This window comes from Poecilia reticulata, chromosome 4 (genome assembly GCF_904066995.2).
Source record: "Poecilia reticulata chromosome 4, P_reticulata-male-v2, whole genome shotgun sequence".
Taxonomy (NCBI): Eukaryota; Metazoa; Chordata; class Actinopteri; order Cyprinodontiformes; family Poeciliidae; genus Poecilia; species Poecilia reticulata.
Window position 1 is genome coordinate 17,118,585 of NC_088833.1, and position 22,539 is coordinate 17,141,123.

The 22,539-nt window shown below is 38.8% G+C and overlaps 3 protein-coding genes across 3 annotated transcripts in view; 1 reads left to right on the forward strand and 2 right to left on the reverse strand.

Moving 5' to 3' along the window:
• The window catches only part of cers1 (ceramide synthase 1), a 32,764-nt gene extending 30,280 nt beyond the window's left edge, over positions 1–2,484 (reverse strand). Inside the window, exon 1 of the mRNA XM_008407943.3 lies at positions 1,368–2,484. Coding sequence (XP_008406165.1) covers positions 1,368–1,604 — 237 coding nt within the window. The 5' untranslated portion in view covers positions 1,605–2,484. The remainder of the gene's footprint in view (positions 1–1,367) is intronic.
• tnfaip8l1 (tumor necrosis factor, alpha-induced protein 8-like 1) overlaps positions 1–22,539 on the forward strand; it is a 39,988-nt gene that overhangs the window by 1,811 nt on the left and 15,638 nt on the right. Inside the window, exon 3 of the mRNA XM_008407941.3 lies at positions 11,329–11,434. The gene's annotated coding sequence lies outside the window, so the exon portion shown is untranslated. The remainder of the gene's footprint in view (positions 1–11,328; positions 11,435–22,539) is intronic.
• Positions 4,460–10,236, reverse strand: cope (COPI coat complex subunit epsilon). The gene is made up of 10 exons (XM_008407942.3): positions 10,078–10,236; positions 9,844–9,906; positions 9,619–9,719; positions 8,849–9,001; positions 8,443–8,496; positions 8,134–8,215; positions 7,825–7,980; positions 6,011–6,079; positions 5,118–5,192; positions 4,460–4,775 (listed from the first exon to the last, which is right to left on the reverse strand). The coding sequence occupies exons 1-10, from the start codon at positions 10,177–10,179 to the stop codon at positions 4,722–4,724; spliced, it is 909 nt and encodes a 302-aa protein (XP_008406164.2). The 5' UTR covers positions 10,180–10,236; the 3' UTR covers positions 4,460–4,721.

Sequence of the window (22,539 nt, forward strand, 5' to 3'; positions counted from 1 at the left end):
TTCCAGCTGTGATGTTTTGAGGTGTAGATGTAGCACCTGAATACAGACAGTACATAGGCAGGAGCATACTGAAAATTAAAGGTAATGAGAAACGTCAAAGAAGTTCCAAATTGGCAAAACCACAACAGGAGCACAACATCAGGAAGAACAGTGGACATTGCTGCCATTGTTTCGCTGACATCGCAAAGATCTGGCAGGGAATGGAGGAGACGATGTAGATGGTAAGGTAATCAGAGACGCAAGAACCAGGAGAGTACAATCAACAGAATGCGGTGCAGCTGAGAGGTGACAATCTGGGTCAAAACAGGAAAAAATGGAAGACAAGGGATCTGAACAGGACCCGCATAGATCTACTAAATCAAAAACTGTAAACCAACACAAAAGAGTCTCAAAGCAAGAGGGAACTATTAACAAAACACCATAAGCAGTCATTTGCAAAATTAAAACAAACCCAAAATAAACAAAAGCTAGAAAATTATTACAAAACACAAAGACCCATGGTTAAAAACGATTAGCAGAATCAGCACCCTGAACAAACAGTCAAAGCTAAAGTCGAAGTGTTTTAGATCATCAGGACCCACTTTTAGGTGTTCCCCCGCTGTCACACACCTGATGCATACGAATGGATAATTAACATTCTTGATACCATGAACACTTGCTATCAATACATAATGCAGTCAGGTGAATCAGGTGTGAAAAGGACACGTCTAAAATATTATGAATAACTTGAATCAAACAAACTGTTCTTGCCCTCAACTGGGCCAGTCAAGTCCAGACCCAAATTCATCTCAGAAGACTCATTATAGCATCTGTTGCAACATGACAAAATGGGGAAATTAAGTGTGAACGTTATTGCACGGCGCACATAAGGCCTTACAACTTCAATATGATTCACATTTGTGCAGCACAGGAGTAAATATGACCAGCGTTTCCTGCCGTGGGTGGCCCCACAATAACAAGTGTGAGACATTTTTCTCACACATGCATGACCAGAGCATGTGCATCGCAGCTACACGTGGGCACACACTTCCATGCCCAGCTTGAACCGACCATCTTGAATGACTCACAGTACCCAAACCAGAGAGTAAGAGCAGACTGTGAATGCAGCAGCTGTGCTTTTCGAACGTCTGTGTGAGTCAGGTTAATATTTTCTGACATTATGGTTAAGCTCTCTGGGGAGAGGGTAAGCTCCGTCTTTCCGGCTGTGTGTGTGAACATGTGTCCCACCTGTCTGACAAGCACACTGCCTCCTCTCGCTCGTGTTTTTCTTGGCATCTTGGAAGCAATATGCCTTAGAGGAAGGAGCGGTGTGTATGCGTGTGTGTGTGTGCGTGTGTGTATTTAGGGTGAGGGAGGTTTTCACCTACCTTAAACAGACTTTCTGTCAGTCTCTTCCTGATTATCGTCCACAAAAAGGCGCAAAATAAAAAGAGGGCGATTTCGGTCCAGGTTATGTACGCGTTATCCAGGAGGGTTCGTTTGGAGAACTCCAGACCGCAGTGGCTACAGTCCCTCCATGCGCCCAGCATGGCGCTGGAGCCTCTGGTGATGAGCTCCCAGTACCCCGGCATGGGCTCGACTTCCACCGGCCCAGCGCTGCCCATCGCTGTGACAACAGAGAAGGTAAAAACCCGGAGAGATGCCTCCAGCAGAGGAGCAGAGGGAGTCCAGACTGACCGCTCACTAGGCTTGTTGGTTCAATAAAGCACACAGAGCAAGCTTATCTAATAAGCTTATCCCCTCTTTAGGCGCCTAATTTTTTGTTTCCCAAATTAAGACATGAGCCCATTCTTTGCTCTTTTATTGGAAAAATCTTCGGGGCCAGATCAAACCGAAGGCGGTGATTAAAATTTAAATAGAAATTATAACCACGCCAAATTACAGGAAGGGTTTCTTGGAGTTAATCTGACCCATCTGCAGCAGCTTGGTGGTTCATCCCGCTCATCATTCCGCTACGCACGCGGCTCATCTGCGGCAGGTTAGCTGCCTAGCTTACAATAAATCAAACGGACAACGCAGTGGAGGAAGCAGCTTCCCCGGTGTTAGCGGGTGAATAAATTAGCCTTTAAACCGAGTGCAGACACGGGGGCACGCAGCCCGGCTAGACTATTGTTGCCGCTACGCTGTCAGAGACGCGCTCTCATCTCGGACCGCTATCCGCCTTATATAACGATCCTGTGCCGCTTCATGAGGGAGCGCGACCGCTCGGAGGCAAGGGCAAGTTATTCCGGTGAAAATAGAAATCAGACTGACGTATAACCCGGTATATGAAGGCATGCGTCGTTTCTTCTCCTTCTCTTTCTGCGGCGCTGCTCAACGTGTCCGACGCTGGGTTTTGACGAGGCGCTCAGCTCCACAGCGGAGATCAACTGGTGCGTTCAAAGAAAGGAGGGCAGTCTGCGTTTATGGCTCAGCTGCGTTTATGACAAAAAAAAAAAAAAAAACTAGCGTAAGGGCGTGACGTATTACTGGCCCGTTATCTTCTTTATGAACTCTCTACCTAGACCACTGAGGAACCGAAATGATGGCTTAAAGTGACAGTGCAGAGAAACCCGTACAGCGTCACATACGACAGGGGTGTCGAAAGTACGGTCCGGGGGCCATTGGCGGCCCTCTGGAGGACTTTGGGCGGACCCCTGACCTGCAAGGTTGAGGCAGACAGACATTTTTTCACCTTTTAAAGCAACATTTTATTAATAGATAAATAACATAATCTTCAAAAAAATAATATAATACTATCATTTATTTTTTTGTGTTTTCATATTAATCTTTGAGTAACTTGAATCACAGTTATTGATCTGTTATTACTCAAAAGCAAATCTTGCAGCACTAATAAGAAAAATAAATCATGTAGAAACTGTGGGCTTGTCTTATCTTACAAAACCTTTTTATTTTTGCCTCAATGATTTACTGAGCCTTTTCTTCAAAAATGTGACTACTTTGTTGATTTAAATAAAATATGTAATTTTTTGTTTACTGAGCAGATAAGAATGAAAAAAGTGACAAAGTCTCGTTCTAAAAAGCTATAAAATATACATTTTCTCTGACCCCTTGTGGTTTCAACTTCAGGATTTTGGCCATTATGGCAAAAAGTTTGGACACCACTGACAAACAGGTAGAGCGAATATGATCATTTAATTACACAATGATAATTAAATCATATGGATTCATTAGACACAAATTATAAATGAAGCTTTTATTTCTGTTCAGTCACTGCCTTCACTCATGTCTTTATTTTTATTTTGTCTGAATGTTGCCATGTGCCCTAATGTGTCTTTTCCTCTATTTCATTTTGTTAGAAACTGTGGAGTACTCACTTTTAACCCAGAAAATGAATTGGAACAAACTTGGAAACCAGAGACTCTAGTTTATTAGTCACACTTTAGCTTATATTTTAGAAACTGCAGAATACTCACTTTTTAGACCAATATTACACTTCTTAGATTAATTTTTAGATTATTATGCAGAGAGACTCCCATTATTGCAACCCAGAAAATGAATTTTAAAAAACTTAGAATCCAGAAAAAAAAAATCTTCCAGAAAAGGAACATTTAGTTATTACTTAGAAACTGAGGACTACTCATTACTTTTACAAATTTAGAGCATACTTAGAAAGTCCAGAGGATACTTACATATCTACCAACCCTGAATAGGAGTATCTAGTTTATGTACTTTGGATAGATCAACATTAGATTATTTTTCTTCTTTTGCCGTTTCCTTTGGTTTGTTTGTATTTCCTTTTGTGTAAAGCACTTTGTATTGCCTTGTTGCTGAAAATGTGCTATATGAATAAAATTACCTTTACCTTTTACTTTTGTCTTGTGTATTTTGGATTTAATTTGAAAATCAAAATCCAACAATGTGAGGGAAGAGTGGAGAGGAATAGGATCAAAGCTGCTGGAAGTAAAGTTTTGAGGTTTCCACAGATTTGATGACCCATGTTATCTGCTGGTGATCCACTGAGTTTTATCAAATCCACTCAGTGCATCTGAACAGCTGGACACATGAAAGCACTCTAAAAATTTGCTTAATAGAGATCATCTAATTATACTGCAGACCTTTACACCTGTCCATACTGCCAGCAGTACTAAATACCTGCTTTAATAACCCTGGTATCACTGTGCTTGAGTGGCCAACAAACCTGACTAAAGGTGAGACACCAGACCCAGCAATGCAGATAATCTGATGTAATCGACGTAAGGAGAACCCAACCAAGCATCGAGAGCTACTTTTCCAGTAGCTGTTATTTATTCATGATTATATCCTCATCTTCTAAGAAGCTTAATTGTGTCTTTATTTTCAGCAGATCATAATTAAAATAAAACAAAAACTCCTTAAAATACACATTTCTTATAAGAATGTCCACCCATCTTCTGATTCAACAAGCTGTATCTGGCTAAATATTTCAAATTTGATTTATTCAAGTAGATTTTTACCCATATTAACCCAAACCTCTCAGTGTTTTTTCTAATCATTTATTAACATTTCAAAGGAATGCTTGTATAACAAATGCGGCTATCCCTACAATAAATGTAAATGTGTAGGTCCTGAGGAGAAATGCAGATGTATATATGAATTTCTAGTGTGGTTTAAATACAGTCAAGGTTTTAAAGGGGAAAAAAACATTAAAACCAAACACATGACAGGGAGAAACAGGATTATCTTCATGGTCATTCCCCCAAAGTCCACTTTTGAAGGAGTTTTGTAGGAAAACAGAAGGTCTATGCCGTAACGGTGGGGGCGTACTGCATTGCTAGTCTGTCAAACTCATTCTCCTGCAAAAAAACAAAACAAAAAACAAATCAAAATAGTGAGACACCAGAAAAACAAAATTCTAGTTATTAATTTGCACGTCTGTATCAGTCAGGTTGTTAACCTATTTTAAGCATGTTTATGTACGTTTCTACTCTAGTGTGATTGCAACACAAAGTGACAGCAGAGGGTCAAGGTTTAATGCCCTGCTCGGCTTAGATCCAAGGATACTTGCTGCCAACTTAGCACTACAAACAGTTCTGTAACTATTACAAAACAGGGAAGTTGAGAAAGCATGGCAGAGATTCTTACTTAAAGTGTAAGTGGATAAGTATCTTTCTCTAAGTGCATAATCCAGCTGTTACCTTGGCAAAATAATCTTTGAGGAACGGGTGAGCTTTGTGTGCATCTTTCAGCTGGGAGAGATACCGATTGGTGACCTGTGAAAACACAAACACACGATGCTTGGTGTAGGTACGAAGGATTATTAACCAGGAGGAGCCTTAAACAAATTATTACCAATAGCCAAAAAGACATTTGCATGCATGCTTCTGCTCTTCTACAAGTCTAAAGTAGAAGAGGCTCTGTTGCCGACACTGTCCACTGAAGAGAATTTTGTAAAAATTAAACTCTAAACCTAACACAAATAATAATCTGCATAGCAAAATGTATATTCTGCAGCATCGTAGTTGCTTCTTGCTATTCTTTAAGACAAACTGTGTCCTAAAACCAATGCAAGCTGTATAGCTGATAATTACTTGGGCTCTGTGTGACCAAACCAACAATTTTAACATTAAAAACCTTAATGATCAGTAGACTTAACACATTTTTAAGATCATTCTCTAATTACCTTTCCCTTTTCCTTCCAATTTGCTAAGAAATTGTCTCCAAGTTACCCTTGAGGGAGGTGTAATTATCAGTCGTTATTGCAACTGCAGACATGTTAATGATGTCTCCGCGATAACGGTCACCGTTCTAGCACACTGCAATCACATCCAGCAAAAGTAAGTCAGCTTATTCTCTCTTTTATCTTATGAACTCTGACTCTCACACCACTGAACAGCAGATATGCCTAAGTGATTGGTACAAGATGTTAGCAGTAAGCAATGTTCTAATTTAATCAAAGCAAACAGGACATTGCTTAAATGTGCACGTTTCATTTAGGCATGAAGGGTCACGAAAATGTCTGAGTGTTCTTTATAGATTTGTCCCAGCTGACGGCTGTCCTTACAGAGACCTCTACGAACTTTGGTCTCACCTCGGGTGGTTTGCTCAGGTGCTGCGTCAGCACTATGAGGTTGATCAGCGTCTCAGGATGGCTGCTGTCCTAATAGGGATAAAATAAAATACAAAGCGAGTCATCAAACCCAAATACATAAAGATGATGTTGCAAACACAAGTAGAAGCGGCACACAAAACATCTCCGAATTAATCAGTGAGCTATAAAATGCTGTCTTTTTCAGCCATGCAAAGCACAAGGGCTGAAAGCAACATCACAGCCTTGTTACATTCTGCCTGTTAGGTGAGAGATAACATCAATAAATAACTGTCACTTGGTAAAAATGTAACCTTTTCACATCGCTGAAACGTGAAAAATGCAAGGCTGACTAGTAAACACGAAGCCCTGCTACTAACCTGCTAAGGTGTGAATATTAAAAGTGGACAGGTGCATCAGCTTAAAATTATGAAACTGATTTTTGGTAAGACCTAACACTTTTGTAGATAAAGTAAGAAATTACTGTACCATATAGAGCAAATGTTTTGATCGTTTAAAATAAATGTATTTGCTGCCATCTGCTGGTAAATGACAAAAAGATGCATTTTATTTATATTAATGAAACACTGACACAGTAATAGAAAAAAGGCTAACAAATCTGACTGATGAGGGTCATTTAATGTTTACTTTAGATGTGTACAGACACTCAGAAGGCAGACACAACACAATTGTTATTATAGAGGCTGCTTAGAGAAACACATTCTGTAATTGCACCAAACACTATTCTATCTAAGCAACACTACTTATCAAGTTAACTGACAAGTCTATGGGATCACAATAATTTGCATGTAATATTTTGTCTGTAGAGGTCATTTAAAGCAACCAAAGCCTGCTGGATTATTGCACAGTGTTACAGCCCCTGTCATTAAAACAATACCTGGAGGTAAAACTGCTGCCTCTGCAGCCACACTTGAAACATAAACACAATCTGATGCATGGATAGTTTTTAAATTTAGGAACACTTCATCTCCTCACAGTGTCGAGAGAAAATTACACTCTGTTCAGATGTCAGCACTTTGAGCTTGAGAACAACATTTCTATTTTTACATTACATTTTATAAGAAGAAGAAACACAATGTGACATTTTAAAATCTAACAAATGGAAACAATGTTTCTGGAAGTTAAGAGTGGGTTAAATTTGACACATTTTAAAAGACCTTTATCTAACTTTTGGACCCATTTCCTAACTTCAGCACCTAACACCAAGTTCAGTCCTGGAGTGCTACAATCTAGCAACTTTCAGATAGTTAGGCATCAAATAGTTATGATAGTCAAGTAATAACACCCACATTCCTAATGTATTACCCCAATCAGCACTAAAAGATACATACAAATTATAGAAAAGATGTGTGAACAAATGTGCGATTTAAAACCTACCTAGTTGCAACCATTCAAAGTCAAAAATTATATAATTTCAAGATCTTGCAAAAAATCCTGCAAAAGATCTTTACATAAGCTTAAAAAGTAAAGTTATCTATCTTGAAAACAATGAGACAAGATGTAAATAAAAAATACTGCTTCATTTAAAGAAGTAAAAGTGTGATTGCTCCCTACTTCAGAAACATTTTTGGTCAAATCTCCAAAAGGCTACACAATTCAAAATTAGATCCGATACATTCCACAAAAGAAAATGCAATCATAAAACAGATCAAAGAATATCAACGATTTGAACAAAGATGCCACCTTCTGCTTCAGCAGACTTTTACTAAAGACTCATGTTCACACAACAATGTTCAGTACATAAAACAATCAGTTTGACAAGCAAGAAAAAAAAAAAAAAAAAACTGTTGTCTGACCTTGTCGAGAGCCTCCTGCAGCACTCCTTCTGCCTCCTCCCACTTGTTCTGAGCCATGTAGCAGGCAGCCTGGCCGTTCAGCAGCAACAGCGTAGACGAGTACTTATCAGACATCTCTTGGAAGATGTAATAGGCGTCCTGAAGCTTCTCTCCACCCTGAAATAACAAGTGAGTGTTTGCCAAACACTTAATCAGACACAACATTATAGCTGACAGCTCATTAAAGAAGACTTCAGTTGCTTGCAAATATGAATTTTGCCTATGCTGCTGATGTTATAAAATTAACTGGTGTTTTTTTTTTTTTCTAACCACAGCAATGTTAACCCAGGCTGTGGCCAGCTGGGTCAGTGTGGTGTCCTCATCCTGCTCCTGCATCTTCTTCAGCTCCTTCCTGTTGAGGAAATTTTATTGGTATTAGAGAATATCCACAACCAATAATTACCAATAGCTGCTAGAAACTGAGATTTGAAATTAAAATACAAGATTATCTTCTTTATCTTTTTTTTTTAAATAGCTATTCTTTCAAGTCATCAAAACAAAGTTCATCATCAACTACATTGCAAGACTTCTTGTTTATATTTCTTTAAGTTTACAGGATGTCAAACTACAACTACGAACCTTGCCAGGTCAACACGGTCCAGACTGAGAAGCACCTGAATGGTCATAGCCATGCTGCAAATAAATTCAGATTTAGGTTCAGTTTGATCCATTCCATAAAAAAGAACAACGTTAACAAACTTTGGTCCGCATAACAAAGAGACTCATTGATGCTAAAACAGATGTTCACATACAGTATTCATATTTGTCATAATAACCTAAATGAAAACAAGATACTGGCATGAATTCGTAGCAAATCGTATTACACAAATCCATAGAGTGGCCTTTTAGAGAGAAACTCAATAATCTTTATGGATAACACTAAAGCCAAACAGGTACTGCTTGATATTTTTTGTGGAGATCAATTGTTATTTAGAGACGTTGAAACTGGACAACAAGTAAAGTGCTTCTTTTGATTTGCCCTCACCACTCCAGACTTTCTCCTTGGTGCAGAGTTCTGAGCGCAGCATCCGCGTTCAGCTCATGGTAATAGATGGAGGCAGCCATGAGCAGGAAGGTGGTGTTGGCTGCATCCACACTCTTCGCCATCTTCTTGTCCAAATCAGCAACAATAGCATCCCTGAGCAAAAGCAAAGAGGAGAAAGTTTTGATGGAAATCTTTGGTTTTGTTTTTGTTTTTTGCGTCTGTTAGCATCAAAACTGGGTATTAAGCTAAAGCTAACAACCACTACAATTTATTAGGCTTAAAATGCATGTGTAAAGTCAACTTGAATAGAAAATTTAGCAAAAACTAGGTCAAATGTATAATGGGTTAAGTTTGATTGCTTATGAGAGAAAGCTCATTAGAGACAATGATAAAACACATTAAAAAGTGGGGAAAATCTAGTAATTACTAGGGATTAGTTGTACATTAATAGTATCAAATTCCATATCTAATACTACCAGACACACTGCAAACATACGGTGCATGGAAAGTTCAGAGTTATCTTGAACTAACAAAAAATACTAGTTTAACTTACTTCAGAAAAAGGAGGGGTAATAAAGCTAAATACATTTAAATATGCAGAAAGCAATATTTCTGTATATTTTCTCAAAAAACATTAGTGATGGAATTACTGAGCTTTTTGAGGGATAAGCGATCGTCAACTAAGTAACGTTAACACACACACACACACACACAACTATATAATTTATAACCACGGATCGTTGACGTGAATGTCAAATGCAATATTTTACCTTTTACTCTCATTGGACAGAAACTCTGCAAACATCCTTACGGCTTGGAGCTCAGCTGAAGAGTTGGCCTTGATATCGTCCAGAACAACACCATACTTCCTCTGTTAATACACAGAAACTCACAGTTCAGGGTGTGGATAAGGATTATATTCACCAGAATAAACTCACAATAAGTTTATGAATGGCTAAAAAACCATTGAGTAGCAGAAATCTGTCACTTCTTACCTGAGCGATGTACGCTCTGTACAAAAACATGTCTCTTTCAATCTCTTTCTCGGGTGATGACGGCTTAAAAAAATTTGGAGATTAAAGTGGAAAAAGTCATTCAGGCAAATGTTTGGAGAAATCATAAATAAAAATATTAGCTCGCTTATTAGCATAGCTACTGTTAGCCAAACGAAAACGAGCACAAAATAAAACAGATGCGAACATTTTTAAGTGTCAAGATTAAGTACATACCTTCACCTTCTGAGACTCATTAATACATTGTTGATAGCTGCCGATATAATAAGCATTTTTTACATCGAATAGCTCATCAACATCTCCCTGCTGAGCCGCCATGTTGACTACTCAAACTTCCTGACACGTCGCAAAAACACGTCTTTTCCTGCGTTCGACCGAGGATTCTGGGAAATGTATTTTCCAGAAAATAAACACAGAATTCTTGCTTAAAAATCACTTCCTTTTCCAAATGTGTGTTTTGACCAGTGTTATCACCTAAACCAAGGATAATTTATGTTAAAAAATCTCTCTAACTCTCAAAATACCCCAAATTAAGCTCCTCAACCATAGGTTAATACAGTTAATATAGCCAACATGCTGTATGTTATAGCCCATATAGCTGTATACATTATACCACCAGAGGGAGCTCGAGCTCTTACATTTCACAAACTTGCTGTAGTGGTTCAGTATGATTTATACCATTAATATTCTAGTGTTTATGTTCTAACGAGAGTGTCTTACGTGTTTAATATGAAACTAAGTGGTGTATGCAAGTTTGTAAGGCATGTGGGGAAAAAAGGGGTTAAACAAGGATAAACATTGGGTATTTCCCCCACCTCTTTAATGTAATGGGAAAAAAATCTTCTGTCTTGCAAACATCCGCTCATGACTTTTTTCTTCATCCGTACCAGTTGATTGACAAGCATGTTCTCATTAGACATTGTGCATGAAAATCGCACATGTTGATTTAACTTATTATGTCAAAGTGTGCCATAAAACTTAACGAGCCATAAATTTAGTGATGAGAGAACGGCTGCTCCCCACAGTTCCTGTTCATTGTTCGCTCAGTACCATTTCCTCTGGGAAATTTGGAGCCGTGGGACTGGGACCTGGACAAGGATAATTACTGGAAACGCTAATGGGAAGGAGGGGGGCGGATGCTGATTCTAAATGGTCTTTTTCTTTTTTGGCCTGACTGGGTTTGTCCACTCCTCTGGTAGCTCGTCTATTGGCCCAATCCAACATCAATCTGCTGAGTAACCAAGTCCCCCCACCCCTCAAGTTTGAAACTTTTTTTTTTTTTTTGTACGAAGAGGAGAAGGACTCCGATTACACGAACAGCAGTAAACTTGTAACTGATCTCACAGCCTGCGAGGGAAGAAAACACTATTTTAATAATTCACAAATCTGCGCCTGGTGGCTTTACGGTTACAGAACAGCAAAAGGGCAGTGAGAATTTGACTTTTTTTTTTATTTTTTTTTTTATAGCGAACATCCAACAAAAATCTGAGAAGCATGTTGTGAAGCGACAAGGATGAAGACCTGAGCGACTCTGTTGAGATTAAAGCTTGTCAACTTCTGCGTCTGACCCAAGGTGAGTTCTGTCTGGCGGCCCCGCTGTGATCTTAACGCTCCGCAGGTTTTTAATGAAACGTCTCCCACCAAACAGCAGCAACATTATCCGTAAAACTTCTGTCATCACAGGCCTGGCCTCTAACACCACTAGAGTTGTGTAAATAAGGGTTCGATAAAGGGGGAGTTGAGTCATTAGTGAGCGAAATCTATAGTGTATCAGCGTGGTTAACGGCTGCTTGGAACGTGACGAACGCCATGTTTAACGGAAGTAACGGTCAACACTTTGATTCAGACATCATGTTGATAAAGACAGCTCGCAGCTGTCTTGGGTGGGAGTGTGTGTGTGTGTGTGTGTGTGCGTGTGTGTGTGTGTGTGTGTGTGTGTGTGTGTGTGTGTGTGTGTGTGAACCGTCATGTTTGCTCAGTTTACTTGGCTTCTGATGAAAACTGCACTGCTGTGACTGTGGTAAATGTCAGTAATTCATGTTGAAAGTCAGCTCCATGTTTTTACCCGTGTCCCGTAGACTCAGAATCTTTGTCTTACAAACAACTAATCGGCAACAAAAAAGCTGCCAAACCTTGAGTTTCTGGGTCATACAACTGCAGTGCCTTTGAAAGCATGCATTACCTTTGAACCTATTAAGAACTCAACTTATATTATTTGTATGGGGTTACAAATGTGCCAAAAAATGTCTTCTCCAGTGCTCATCTGTTTTAAATGGTTATAATAATAATAAAAACACTTAACTTTAGAGTTGAGCCTTAAACTGTATAATTTCTTCCTGAAAGTGAGCAGCACATTTAATATTTTTTTACAATGTGTGGCATGTTCTTATGCTGCATTCCAGTTGTACTCGGAACTGGGGAATTTTGTTATTACTTACAAAGGGCGACATTGCATTTAAGTATGGTCATTCTTTACATTAATGGTGGTAAGATGTAGCGGAAACATGTTTTGCAAGACATACATACATCAGTGGATTTAAAATCAATTTGTAGTGTCTGCAACTCTAAACTGAGCAAATTAAAAGTTGTCTTTTCCTATAGAAACTAGATCTGAAAATAAAGTTTATTAGACGTACTCTAAACCATATGTATGGGCGCTGCTATATTGAAATCCCAACTTCTTAACTTCTAAAGGTGTTACCCTGGGTTTGAAGTGAATTCAGTTAATTCTGACTTCCCAGATACCTGGAATGTAGCATTATTATTATTAAATTACCAAATTTTGTATGGGAATTTAATAATAAACTGAGTAAATGCATAAAGACATATGGCCTTTAAGTAGAAAAAGCTCAAAGTGGCAGCAAATAAGAAGCACAGCTGGCAAATTTGTCATGGACTCTTCTTGGAAGTAACATGCACATGGTTCTGTGCATGTTACACAGAACCATCCTTAAAGACAACACTTTGTCTTCCTTAAAGACAGGGATTGGACCATGTCTTTAAAGACAGGGATTGGACCCTGTCTTTAAGGAAGAGAACAAAATTAAACTTTTTAGCAAATAAAAAACACACCTTCCCCACAGTGAAACATGGAGGTGGCAGCATAGCGCTGAGGTCAGGCTGTTCTGTAGCACAAAAATGTTCATCAAAGTTAACTTGATCAAGCAAACATAGGGCAAGGCAAAAATGTCTTTTAGATGTGCAAGGCTGGTGGTGACGCACCCCAAATCACGTGCAGCTACAACTCCAGTGAAAGTCCACAATGCATCTTAGACTGAATACGAACGCACACACCACACCTTTCAGATTGCACGCATCATTTTCCTTTCACTTCACAATTATGCACTACTCTGTGATGGTCTGCTACGTAAACGCGCAGTAAAACACATTGCGAGTTGTGGTTGTAACATGACAGCTTACTACTGTAAAGTGATTTCATTTGTAGTGTGATTTCATCGAGACCCACCCAACCAACGGCAGATTACGAAACGTTTCATCCCCACCAAAATAATCCCTATGCTTTTGGGGGCTAATCCAAAGTTTACTCCAACCGATGCTGCAGATGGGGGCAAGACATATGGCTGGCAAACAGTGATATGTTTTGTAACGCATTACTGTTTACATTGTAAAAGGCTTTACTCAACAAAACAAGGCCTGTGTGCATATGAATGGCCCCTCTGTGCAGGCAGGGCTCTGGCAGGTAGCAGTGCACATTATCATGCACAACCCAGACAGACATGTCAAATGAATTACAACCTGGGATTTGGACCCTGGAGTTGGACTCGCTCCGTGCATTAGCTGTGTCGGTGGTGAAAATGATTTTGGCGTCTTTCAGCCTACTCTGTATTTCAGTTGCCAGGGCTTCCTTTGTGTCTGGCAGCCGCAGCTGTCAGTCGGCAGAGCTGAGAGAGAAGATGAGAGCAATTGGAGTATTGTTATATAATAGCAGATATTTTGTGTGGGGTTTTTTTAGGTTTATTTAATTGGAACAGACATAATTTCATAGATGTGAAGAATAACACGTTCCCAATGCAAGTATCATCTCGTTCGAGGTCATCTGAATCAATTGGGTTATTATCGGTACAAATAAATTCCCACAACTCCCAGGCTGCAGATGCACGACAGCACGAGTGTGCACTTTGAAGCTTCTTTTTAGTTTAATAAAAATGAGATAAAGGTTAGAGACACGTGCTTTGATGTATGAATGAGGATAATCTTTTAATTTCTTCATTTCTTTGAGATTCAAATCTGTTGCCTCTATCAAAGAACCTGCAGCACATATTTCATTTCCTCTTCTTCTCTGTGGTGCAGTCTTCAGACAAAAAATTAACCACCAGGTCAAACCTCAGTGATGGTCAGAAATAGGAATTGAAATGGCCTCTGAGTAGTCAATCTCTACTCGGTACTGTAGAGACGTCTTCAGTGTTTTCTAAGATGTGAAGACAATAAAATAATGATAGAAACTATAGGAAAATTACATTTCCAGGGAGAAGAATGCATCGTCAATACTATGAACCTTGTTTGAGCCAAAAGTTAAAACTTAGAATAGCAAAACTTGTCACGGAGATAAGTAAAGTCTTAAGCATGAAAGAGAGAAAAAAAACAGAAGTTGAAATGGAAACCTCATAGTCTAGTCTGGTTTTGTTGCATTGATGAAACTCGATGAATTTCTGTAAATGCTTAACCTTTATGTTGGGATTTTTACTGCCCCATAGTAGCAGTGGGGGGGTTTGATGTCTGCGATAAAGTTTCCCATCAAGGGCGCCATTTTGTTAGGGGGTAACACAAGCACTTTTAGTGATGTTCAGTCTGTAGAAATTGGGGATTGTAAGAAAGCATGGCCATATGACACTAATGACTCCAAAATGTTTATCTAATGCAACATTTCCAATTTAATTTTAAGGACTGTGGGACGCATTTGATTTGACCATTTCTAGTTCAAAATCTACAGATTTAAAACACAGGTTGTGATTTATTGAAACTTTTTATTCAAATTCTGAAGTAATGCCTTCTTGGCATCAGTAAAAAGTTAAATTGAGAGAAAAATGGAGACTATAGCATATTTACTCTAACTCCACAGCAATTTGTGAAACATTATTTGTGTTTTCTGAAAAATATTGTTGGGTTAAGAGGAGGTTCTCGCCCACCACGAGATTCATGACAGGATCTCATCCACAACAGCTCAAATCAAAGACAATAATCTGTTTTGTAGTTATTGAAAGTGCTCCGATTTTTTTAAATGTTTATGCGTCTTTTTAGAAGTGGACATGACATCTCCTTGCTCTTAAACACACAGTTCAAATTCATTAAGGCTCTGTTATTTTAAGGTCAAACAATTTGAGACGGGACACATTTCTGTCAACCTTTTGATGCATAAATTGTTAGTGTTGTGCTGAAGGCGTGTCAGCAGGAATAATTTGCTTGGTAAAGATTGTTTCCGGTAGAGTGGGCGATATTATGAGCTTCAGACAAGAAAATGTGCCTTAAGACACTTAAATTGTGATTCTATGTAAACTGTGAAATATAAGAAAAAGGTTAAAGCAGTTTTTAGTAGTTCAGTGTCTTAAGATGTATTTGACATTTAAAGTGTTTCCAGCTGAAATTAGGGGGACGTTGTTTGCCCTTAAAGAGTGCAAGGAAGATGAATGATTTGAAAGCACACCACTTTTAGTTTTTTTTTAGAAGAGGAAATACATTTTATAAATAGCAGAAGTCATAGATTTCAGGTGCCAGCTCTAACATTGCATAAGTTTTTAGATGGTTAAAAAAAAAAATCTCAGTGCTCTTTTGCACTCACTCAAATATTCCAACTAGGACTACAAAAGATGGCTAATAACACAGATCTGAAACAATTCAAATGCTTTCTAATGGGGGAAAAAAAGCTTCTTAATCTGATGAATCTGTAGGCAGAAAAGCATCAGATTTAAAGTCTATTTACAGTAGGTTTCAGCCAGAGCTGGTTTTAATGACTGCTTGCTTTTTCCTAATTAACGAAAGCTTTGTGCCTCACAACTGCTCCGTCACTGTTTCAGCGCGGCATGACTGAGAAAGGCGATAAATAAAAGAACAATACTCGCACAGCAGGATTAAGCAGGGGGCTTGTAAGCCTCATCTATGTATATTGCAGCGTAACCGTGTCCCGAATAGATCCCCCTCTGAGCATTTTTTATTTTTATTTTACTTTTTTTTTTTTTTCAAAATGGGACAATACTGTCGCGTTGTGCAGCACTCCCTGCGCTGCGTTATTAAAAGCAAAGCTCGAAAACCTCCACAGTAATCCTGGAGACGCTGTCGCTCCTGCTGAGGAGAAATCCATGGTAACTCATTACCACGACGAGAAAGGTGTTTGACCTTCTTTTACAAGCCAATAAAGTTCAACTGGAACCAGTGGTGGCCCCTGGAAACATGAAACACTCTTGAGTTTTTGTTGGCCTCGGCTGATCTGAAAGCACACCGCGGCCCGACGGTCTAATACCGGCGACATTGTTTGAAATAATCGAGTCGCTGATGGAGTCCGCTAATAAAACCGGACTCACTTTAGATTCCACTTGAGTCATCTGTTGACTCACAGTGTCCTTCTCAATTTTCCCTGATTGCTGTCTGTGCTGCCCCTGTGAACCCGAGCACGCTTGTATTTGTCAGCCTATTAGGCGCCAAGTTAGAAAATGATGCTCTCTGTGCTTGAGGTGAGGACAATTAGTCATAATGTGTTCCCGCTCTTATGGTGGCCTTAATTAAAATGCCAAAGGCCTTGACATAAGTCGTAGCTCAAGCACTGGTTAACCCCTTGATTATGTCTCCCATGATCTGCAGAGCTGTTAAGACGCTAATTATACTGCAAATAATATATAATTTAAAACGTAGACATGCCAGTTAAAGTGAAGTTATCCAAGAGTGGGCAGCTCTGGTGATTCCTTGTTATTCTTTTTCTTTTCTTTTTTTTTTTTTTTACCTTTAATTTCAAATGAGCTTGCTTGTACCCATTAATTAACAATCCACTTATGCATTTTAAAACATGAACAAGTGTTGTGAGTGAGCACCGTGCTGGGCCTCAGGCTGTGCAGCAGCCACTGTATTCTCAGCCCTATTACACATGCCTAACACTGACTGATGTTCCCAAATTAATGCCAGCAGCTCATAGCCACTATCTCTTCCTATATGTGCTGAGCCCAGCTTTTATCCTGGTCTCTCATCTTTTTCCCCAACCTGTTGCGCAGTGGCAACCCGCTCTCAGCCTCAAGTCTATTTTAGTTCAAATTGGCAGGCTGAATTATTAAAAGCAGATCCATTATGTGCCCGTGTGTTAATTATTAATTGTTTCAGCGGGCTTCTGGCAGATCTGAGAAAACCGTTAAAGGGAAGGGCAAAGTATTTGAGCAGAAGACACTGATTGCCAACTGACTGCCAACGGTCACTGCGCATTAGAAAATAAAAATGACGGAGCCATAATTACAATGCAAAGATCCAAAGCCAGGGTTGTTTCATGCACTCATGAGCGTGTTGCATCTGTTCAAACATTGCAGTTGCTCCTCACAAGTCAGACCCGCTACACAACGATGAGTACAGACACACAGGCCTGCCGGAGACGGTTTGTTAACACATGCGATGCTCCGAGCTGCGAGTATCCATTAGCAGTCAGCACCGCCTCCGTTACGCAACATCTCAAGAGAAGAGAGGAGAAGAGTGAGACTGCACAACTTGATGAGAGATGAAATTGCAGCATGCGCTTTGTCCTGAAATCCTGCAGCCCGGATCTCCAACGGCAAAGTGGTTCCAGTTGTGCAGCTCACTGAAGTGCTTACGTGTCCCTCTCGGAACACAAAGCGCGGATGTACTTTATAGAACAACCAGGATTGTCTATTGTGTCTTTTAAGTGGAAACAGATTATAAAGCCAAAGGGAGGGAGAAAAATCTGTGGAGAAAGAGGGAAAATAATTGAGCAGACATCTAATACCTTTGATCACGATTAAACAAGTTGCTTTTTGTCGCAGCTTGATTTGGAGTTTTCTGCTGTCATGTTTGTTTGTTTGTACATCAGAGCATGGGTCTAATAGTTTTTATCTTTTACTAAAAAGGACCTTTTTAGAGAATTTTGTGGCAAATGTGTATATATATATATATATATATATATATATATAAATGAAGCTTTGAGATGCCAATTTAAATTTTAGCCAATACAGATTTCTCTTGAAGAACTATAATTAAAAGGAAACGTACAAGAACAAAACTGAAAAAAACTGAAAGTGTTTTGCTGCTTTGACTTGAGTATCTTTATATAGAACCGACCCTGTCATATTGCTCTTTTAAAATAAAACTAATAAAGAAGTTGTCGTTTAAAACAAAGACAATGATTGCATGAGTGAGTTTTTAAACCAGTTGATAGTATGATGGCTTTGGCATCATACTATAGGTAATTAGCATGATCAAACAGAACAATCTGTGCATACTTTAAAGAACATCAGAGATGTTGAGAGTCAGTTCTCAAGATGTTTTCCTGCAGATTTTAAGTCTTTCCATTGTTGCATAATTTTGTATTATTTTGGCTCTGCAGTGCTTGATTCTGGACCTGAATCTGCTGTGTTGTAGGAGGGACATGTCTGACCCATCCACCTGACCACGAGGACTTGACTTCTAACCCCAGATGTCAATTCTAATCTTTTTCCAAAAGCTGCCAGTATTTGCACATCCAGCTGCGTGTTTCATGTCAGACAGCGGTTAAAATTCAAATGCACAAAACTGCAATTTGATGCTCTTTCTTCAGCCTTCCTGTTGTCTGCTGAAAGTTTTGCTCTCTCCCAGTTTTTCTTGCTCACTCGCAGCCTGAATGAACTAAAGGAGTATCTTGATATGTTGAAGAAAATATATTTTGCTTTTAAATAGCCTCTTGCATATCTGTGCTTCCTAAGACTTCCTTATAAATGCCTCAATGATATTAAAAATGGTTGTCATCACTAATCATCCTTATTAGTAGCATTTAGCTCAAATAGAAATGAGTCCTTTTCTTTTTTTTAATTTCCAATGAGTTGGTCACTGGTCAGGGCTAACTGAGCTGAAAATCATCTGTTTCCTGTCATCAGCTTATATATTTGTATTTTATCAGCGTGTGTAGACATTGCCATCATCCCGGGCCTGTTAGACCCGGCATAATGACAATAAGTGCTGGTTGACAAGGTGTTGGATATCTTACTTGAAGCTTACTTGCAGCTTTTTGATCGTTTGGTAGATGCGTTCTGTTTTGCAAGGCTTTTATTTTGCCTTGAATGTGTGAAAAGTCAAGTCAGATGAGTGACACCTACAAATTTTAACCAATTCATAAATTTTCCACTGAAAGGTCAAGCATGAACTTTTTATTATGCAATATATGCAATAAAGCTATTCAGAAGCACTTCTCTGTTCTCAGAAGACAACTTTCAGGAGCTGTCCTCTAATTGTGAAGAAGTATTTAACAGCCTTTTATGGCAGAATCAGTTGTTGTGGGGGGTACTGTAGAAACATTTTTATGTGGTGGTGCATCTTCTTAACAGCAGGAAGAGGACATGTGGTCTGGTGATTCTTTTTGGTTATGTTGTACACTGTTTAGCTTCTTGAGTTTCTCCCTGTTAAATCATGTCTTTTAATGGGCTTTTTGTACTTTGTTGGATTCATTGCCAGTTTAAAGGATTTTAACTGGTAATTCTATTGCTTTTAATTATCTTTCATTAAGAATGCAAGATTACTGACCACCAATAAAAGGAGCTTGGAAGTAGGGGCGCACTGATCGATCAGCTGGTCGATCACTCAACCCTACTTTCCTAAATTTTGGGTGATTGGGGAGCGGCTGATGCCTACATGTGAAACCGATCTTTTCCACCAATCTTACTTGCATTTAAATGGCCACAGAGCTGCTGCACACTTTGTTGGTGGTTTAAAGTTTTTAATGACTTCAGACCTTGTGATTTTGTAATGTGTGAAACATTAAAAACTAATGAAACTGATTTTTCAGTTTCATCAAATCTTACAGAAAAGATTTGATGGGCTTAATTAAAACCAATGACAAGTTTTTCAACTAAGAGCAAGGAAACATCTGAACCTGGCTTTAGGTAAGTTATCAAAGTCATGAAAATGACTTTGATAACTTGATAACTTCATGAAGACATGAAGACTTGTCTTCATGTTCATCTAAGACAAGTCTGTATTGTTTCACATGTATTGATCAATATTCAATAAAATAAGATTGGAACATCGAAGGTGTATTGCGACTTCATAACAACCCAACAGTGTCAGTTTAAAAAAATTAGTTTCTGCCAAAATCAGAGTCAGGTGTTCAGATTTTTTTATCTTATCTTTTATTTATGTATCAGTGGTCGTCCTGAAAACTGCAATTGGTGCAGTGAGTCTTATTACTTAAGCAACTCCTGAACTTATACAACTTCAGGAGCTTATTTTAGACAGCAGTCCCTCTAATTTCCTTAAATATGTCTAATGATTTTGGATGCTGTAATTTAACTCACATTAGGTGATAAAAGAACCAGCAAATACCATACATGTCTAGTTGGTTGGAACTGAAGTACTTTTCTGAAAGAGCAAGTATTCTCCTCTCTATCAAACTTCATCACTTCTAGCCAGGTTGCGTGCCAGCACTGGGAAAAGGAGCTGACCCTTTGTTTTAAGGACTGCTATTGTTGTAAGGTAATATTGTTCTGTTATCCCAGACTGGAAACAGGATATCTGTTCATATGCAGACATCTTAGCCAGTGCATTATTCTGTTCTGTAATTAATGGTGAGCTGACTTCCGCTTCTGAATGAGCGACATCCGACCCAACGCTTTGTCCATTCAGAGTCCACTTGGAGCAAGTTATATTTCAAAGTCGTCGGTGTCAAAATGGGATTTCCCAATCATCTATCCACTGAAAACAATCATGAATTTAAGGGACTTCCTCCAAGCGGGCTCATATTTTAACTGGATTAAATAAATTAAAATGAAAAGTAGACTGAATGCTGCCCTAGTTTTCAGCACATTTCCATTTTGCCCCAACATCATGTTTTTTTTTTATTTGTTTTTTTTATAAAACTAATTTATAATTTGACATAAAATTGATAATTTAACTCAAATTTGAGTTAATCGGAGAAAGATATTACAGTAAATAAATACAAAATGCTGTTGTTAAGGTTTACTGCGGTTATTTAAAATGGCTAAAATTAGTGTGACGGGGAAAAGACAAAATCTGAAAGGAGGTAAAAAATATTCATGACGCTGTACTCTTCTTATTACACCATCGCTGTACTCTTCCATCTCTACTTATAAAGCATCTTTGCTTGTTTAAATGAGTTTAAATGTCATGTATACATTTCTCCCAGTTTATAGTAGCACTCATTAATCACCTTGATGATCTCAGCCTAAACTCAGACTCTCCTGCTTTATGTTACTGCTGTAAAAATGCTGTTGTGTAAAACACACGTTTTTCCACCAAGTTTTCAAATGATTTCCTCCTGTTTAAGTGATTAAATACACTGGTAAATTATATGAACTCTTCCTATGTACCTGCCTACCAAATCTTTCATTGTGTGTGTGTGTGTGTGTGTGTGTTTGACATTTGCTGGTTCAGCCAGAGTTTACGCCGGGAGAGAAATGATGCCGATGGGTAAATGGAGGCAGTTAAAGGTCACCGGCTCGACTCAAACTGCTAACCTGTTAGACCGAACGCGAGTTAGACAACCACCTTAGCCACTGCTTTTGAAACGTCAACGACTGGAACCGTGAGTGGATTACAAAGCTTTTTTTTCTGTTTGTTGTTGTGTGTTCTGGTTCTGTGATCTCCTCCGTCCTAAAGAAGGGAGGATTTGCTCTGATGGAGTTGTCTCTCCCGGGGTCACAGCGCTCCAGTCCACATGACTACTAAATCCCTGAAGAACATGAAAGTCGTGACATTTTCTGCTGCCATCAACCAATCAATTGTTATTCTGTCATGGGAAGTTCCACAGTCCCAGCTGAAGCTTCCCCCCCTCTCTCCTAAGTTGTGGTGGCCCAAGCACTTTTATATTTTTGTGTTGCCGTCCTGTTAATGCTGACTCTTATCGGCATCCCTCAAACTGTCTGTTTCCAGCTTCCTGTCATTTCTCACCTGTCACTTGTCAGCTTTATCGTCTCTGACAGCTGAGTTGAGGTGATGTAGAGGATTTATCTGCGACTCTGCTCAATGTTCCCCGTTTGTACACAGCCTACCTAAAATATCAGACACTGCTGTTGTGATGAATCTGTTTTATCAAGCATCTGAAAGGAAACATTTGCAATAAACAAAAACGGCATCATAATTTTTTAAGTTTGAAGTGGAAGAAAATGTTAGATGCATCGATGAGGCTTTTAATTGGACGATACAGATTTCCTTTTTACTTTGGTTTTACCTGCTAATTCCAATTTGCATTGCACTTTTATTTTTATTTATTCCTGGGGCTACAGCACTTAAAAAAAATAATATTCGTGCCTCCATTTAGCTAAAATATTGTGAAATAATCTATCAGAAAATTAGAAAGCTTCCTGGGCTTCCTCAAAAATTTTAAAATGAAAGAAATCTTGACGTAAACTTCTGAATTTGAGGAAAGGAATAAAATGTTTTCTATAAAAAAAAATATATATTTCTCATTATTTAGTAAGTAGGAAAAAAATCTTTTTCTTGCCTAAAGCAGCAGTGGTTTCGTCT

Bases quoted from the DNA above. Each gene is read 5' to 3' on its own strand.
- cope (XM_008407942.3), bottom strand. From the start codon at position 10,179: ATGGCGGCTCAGCAGGGAGATGTTGATGAGCTATTCGATGTAAAAAAT. The intron at 9,907-10,077 runs GTATGTACTTAA...AATTTTTTTAAG, and splicing joins ATGAGTCTCAGAAGGTGAAG to CCGTCATCACCCGAGAAAGA. The intron at 7,981-8,133 runs GTTAGAAAAAAA...TTGTTATTTCAG, and splicing joins CCTGGGTTAACATTGCTGTG to GGTGGAGAGAAGCTTCAGGA.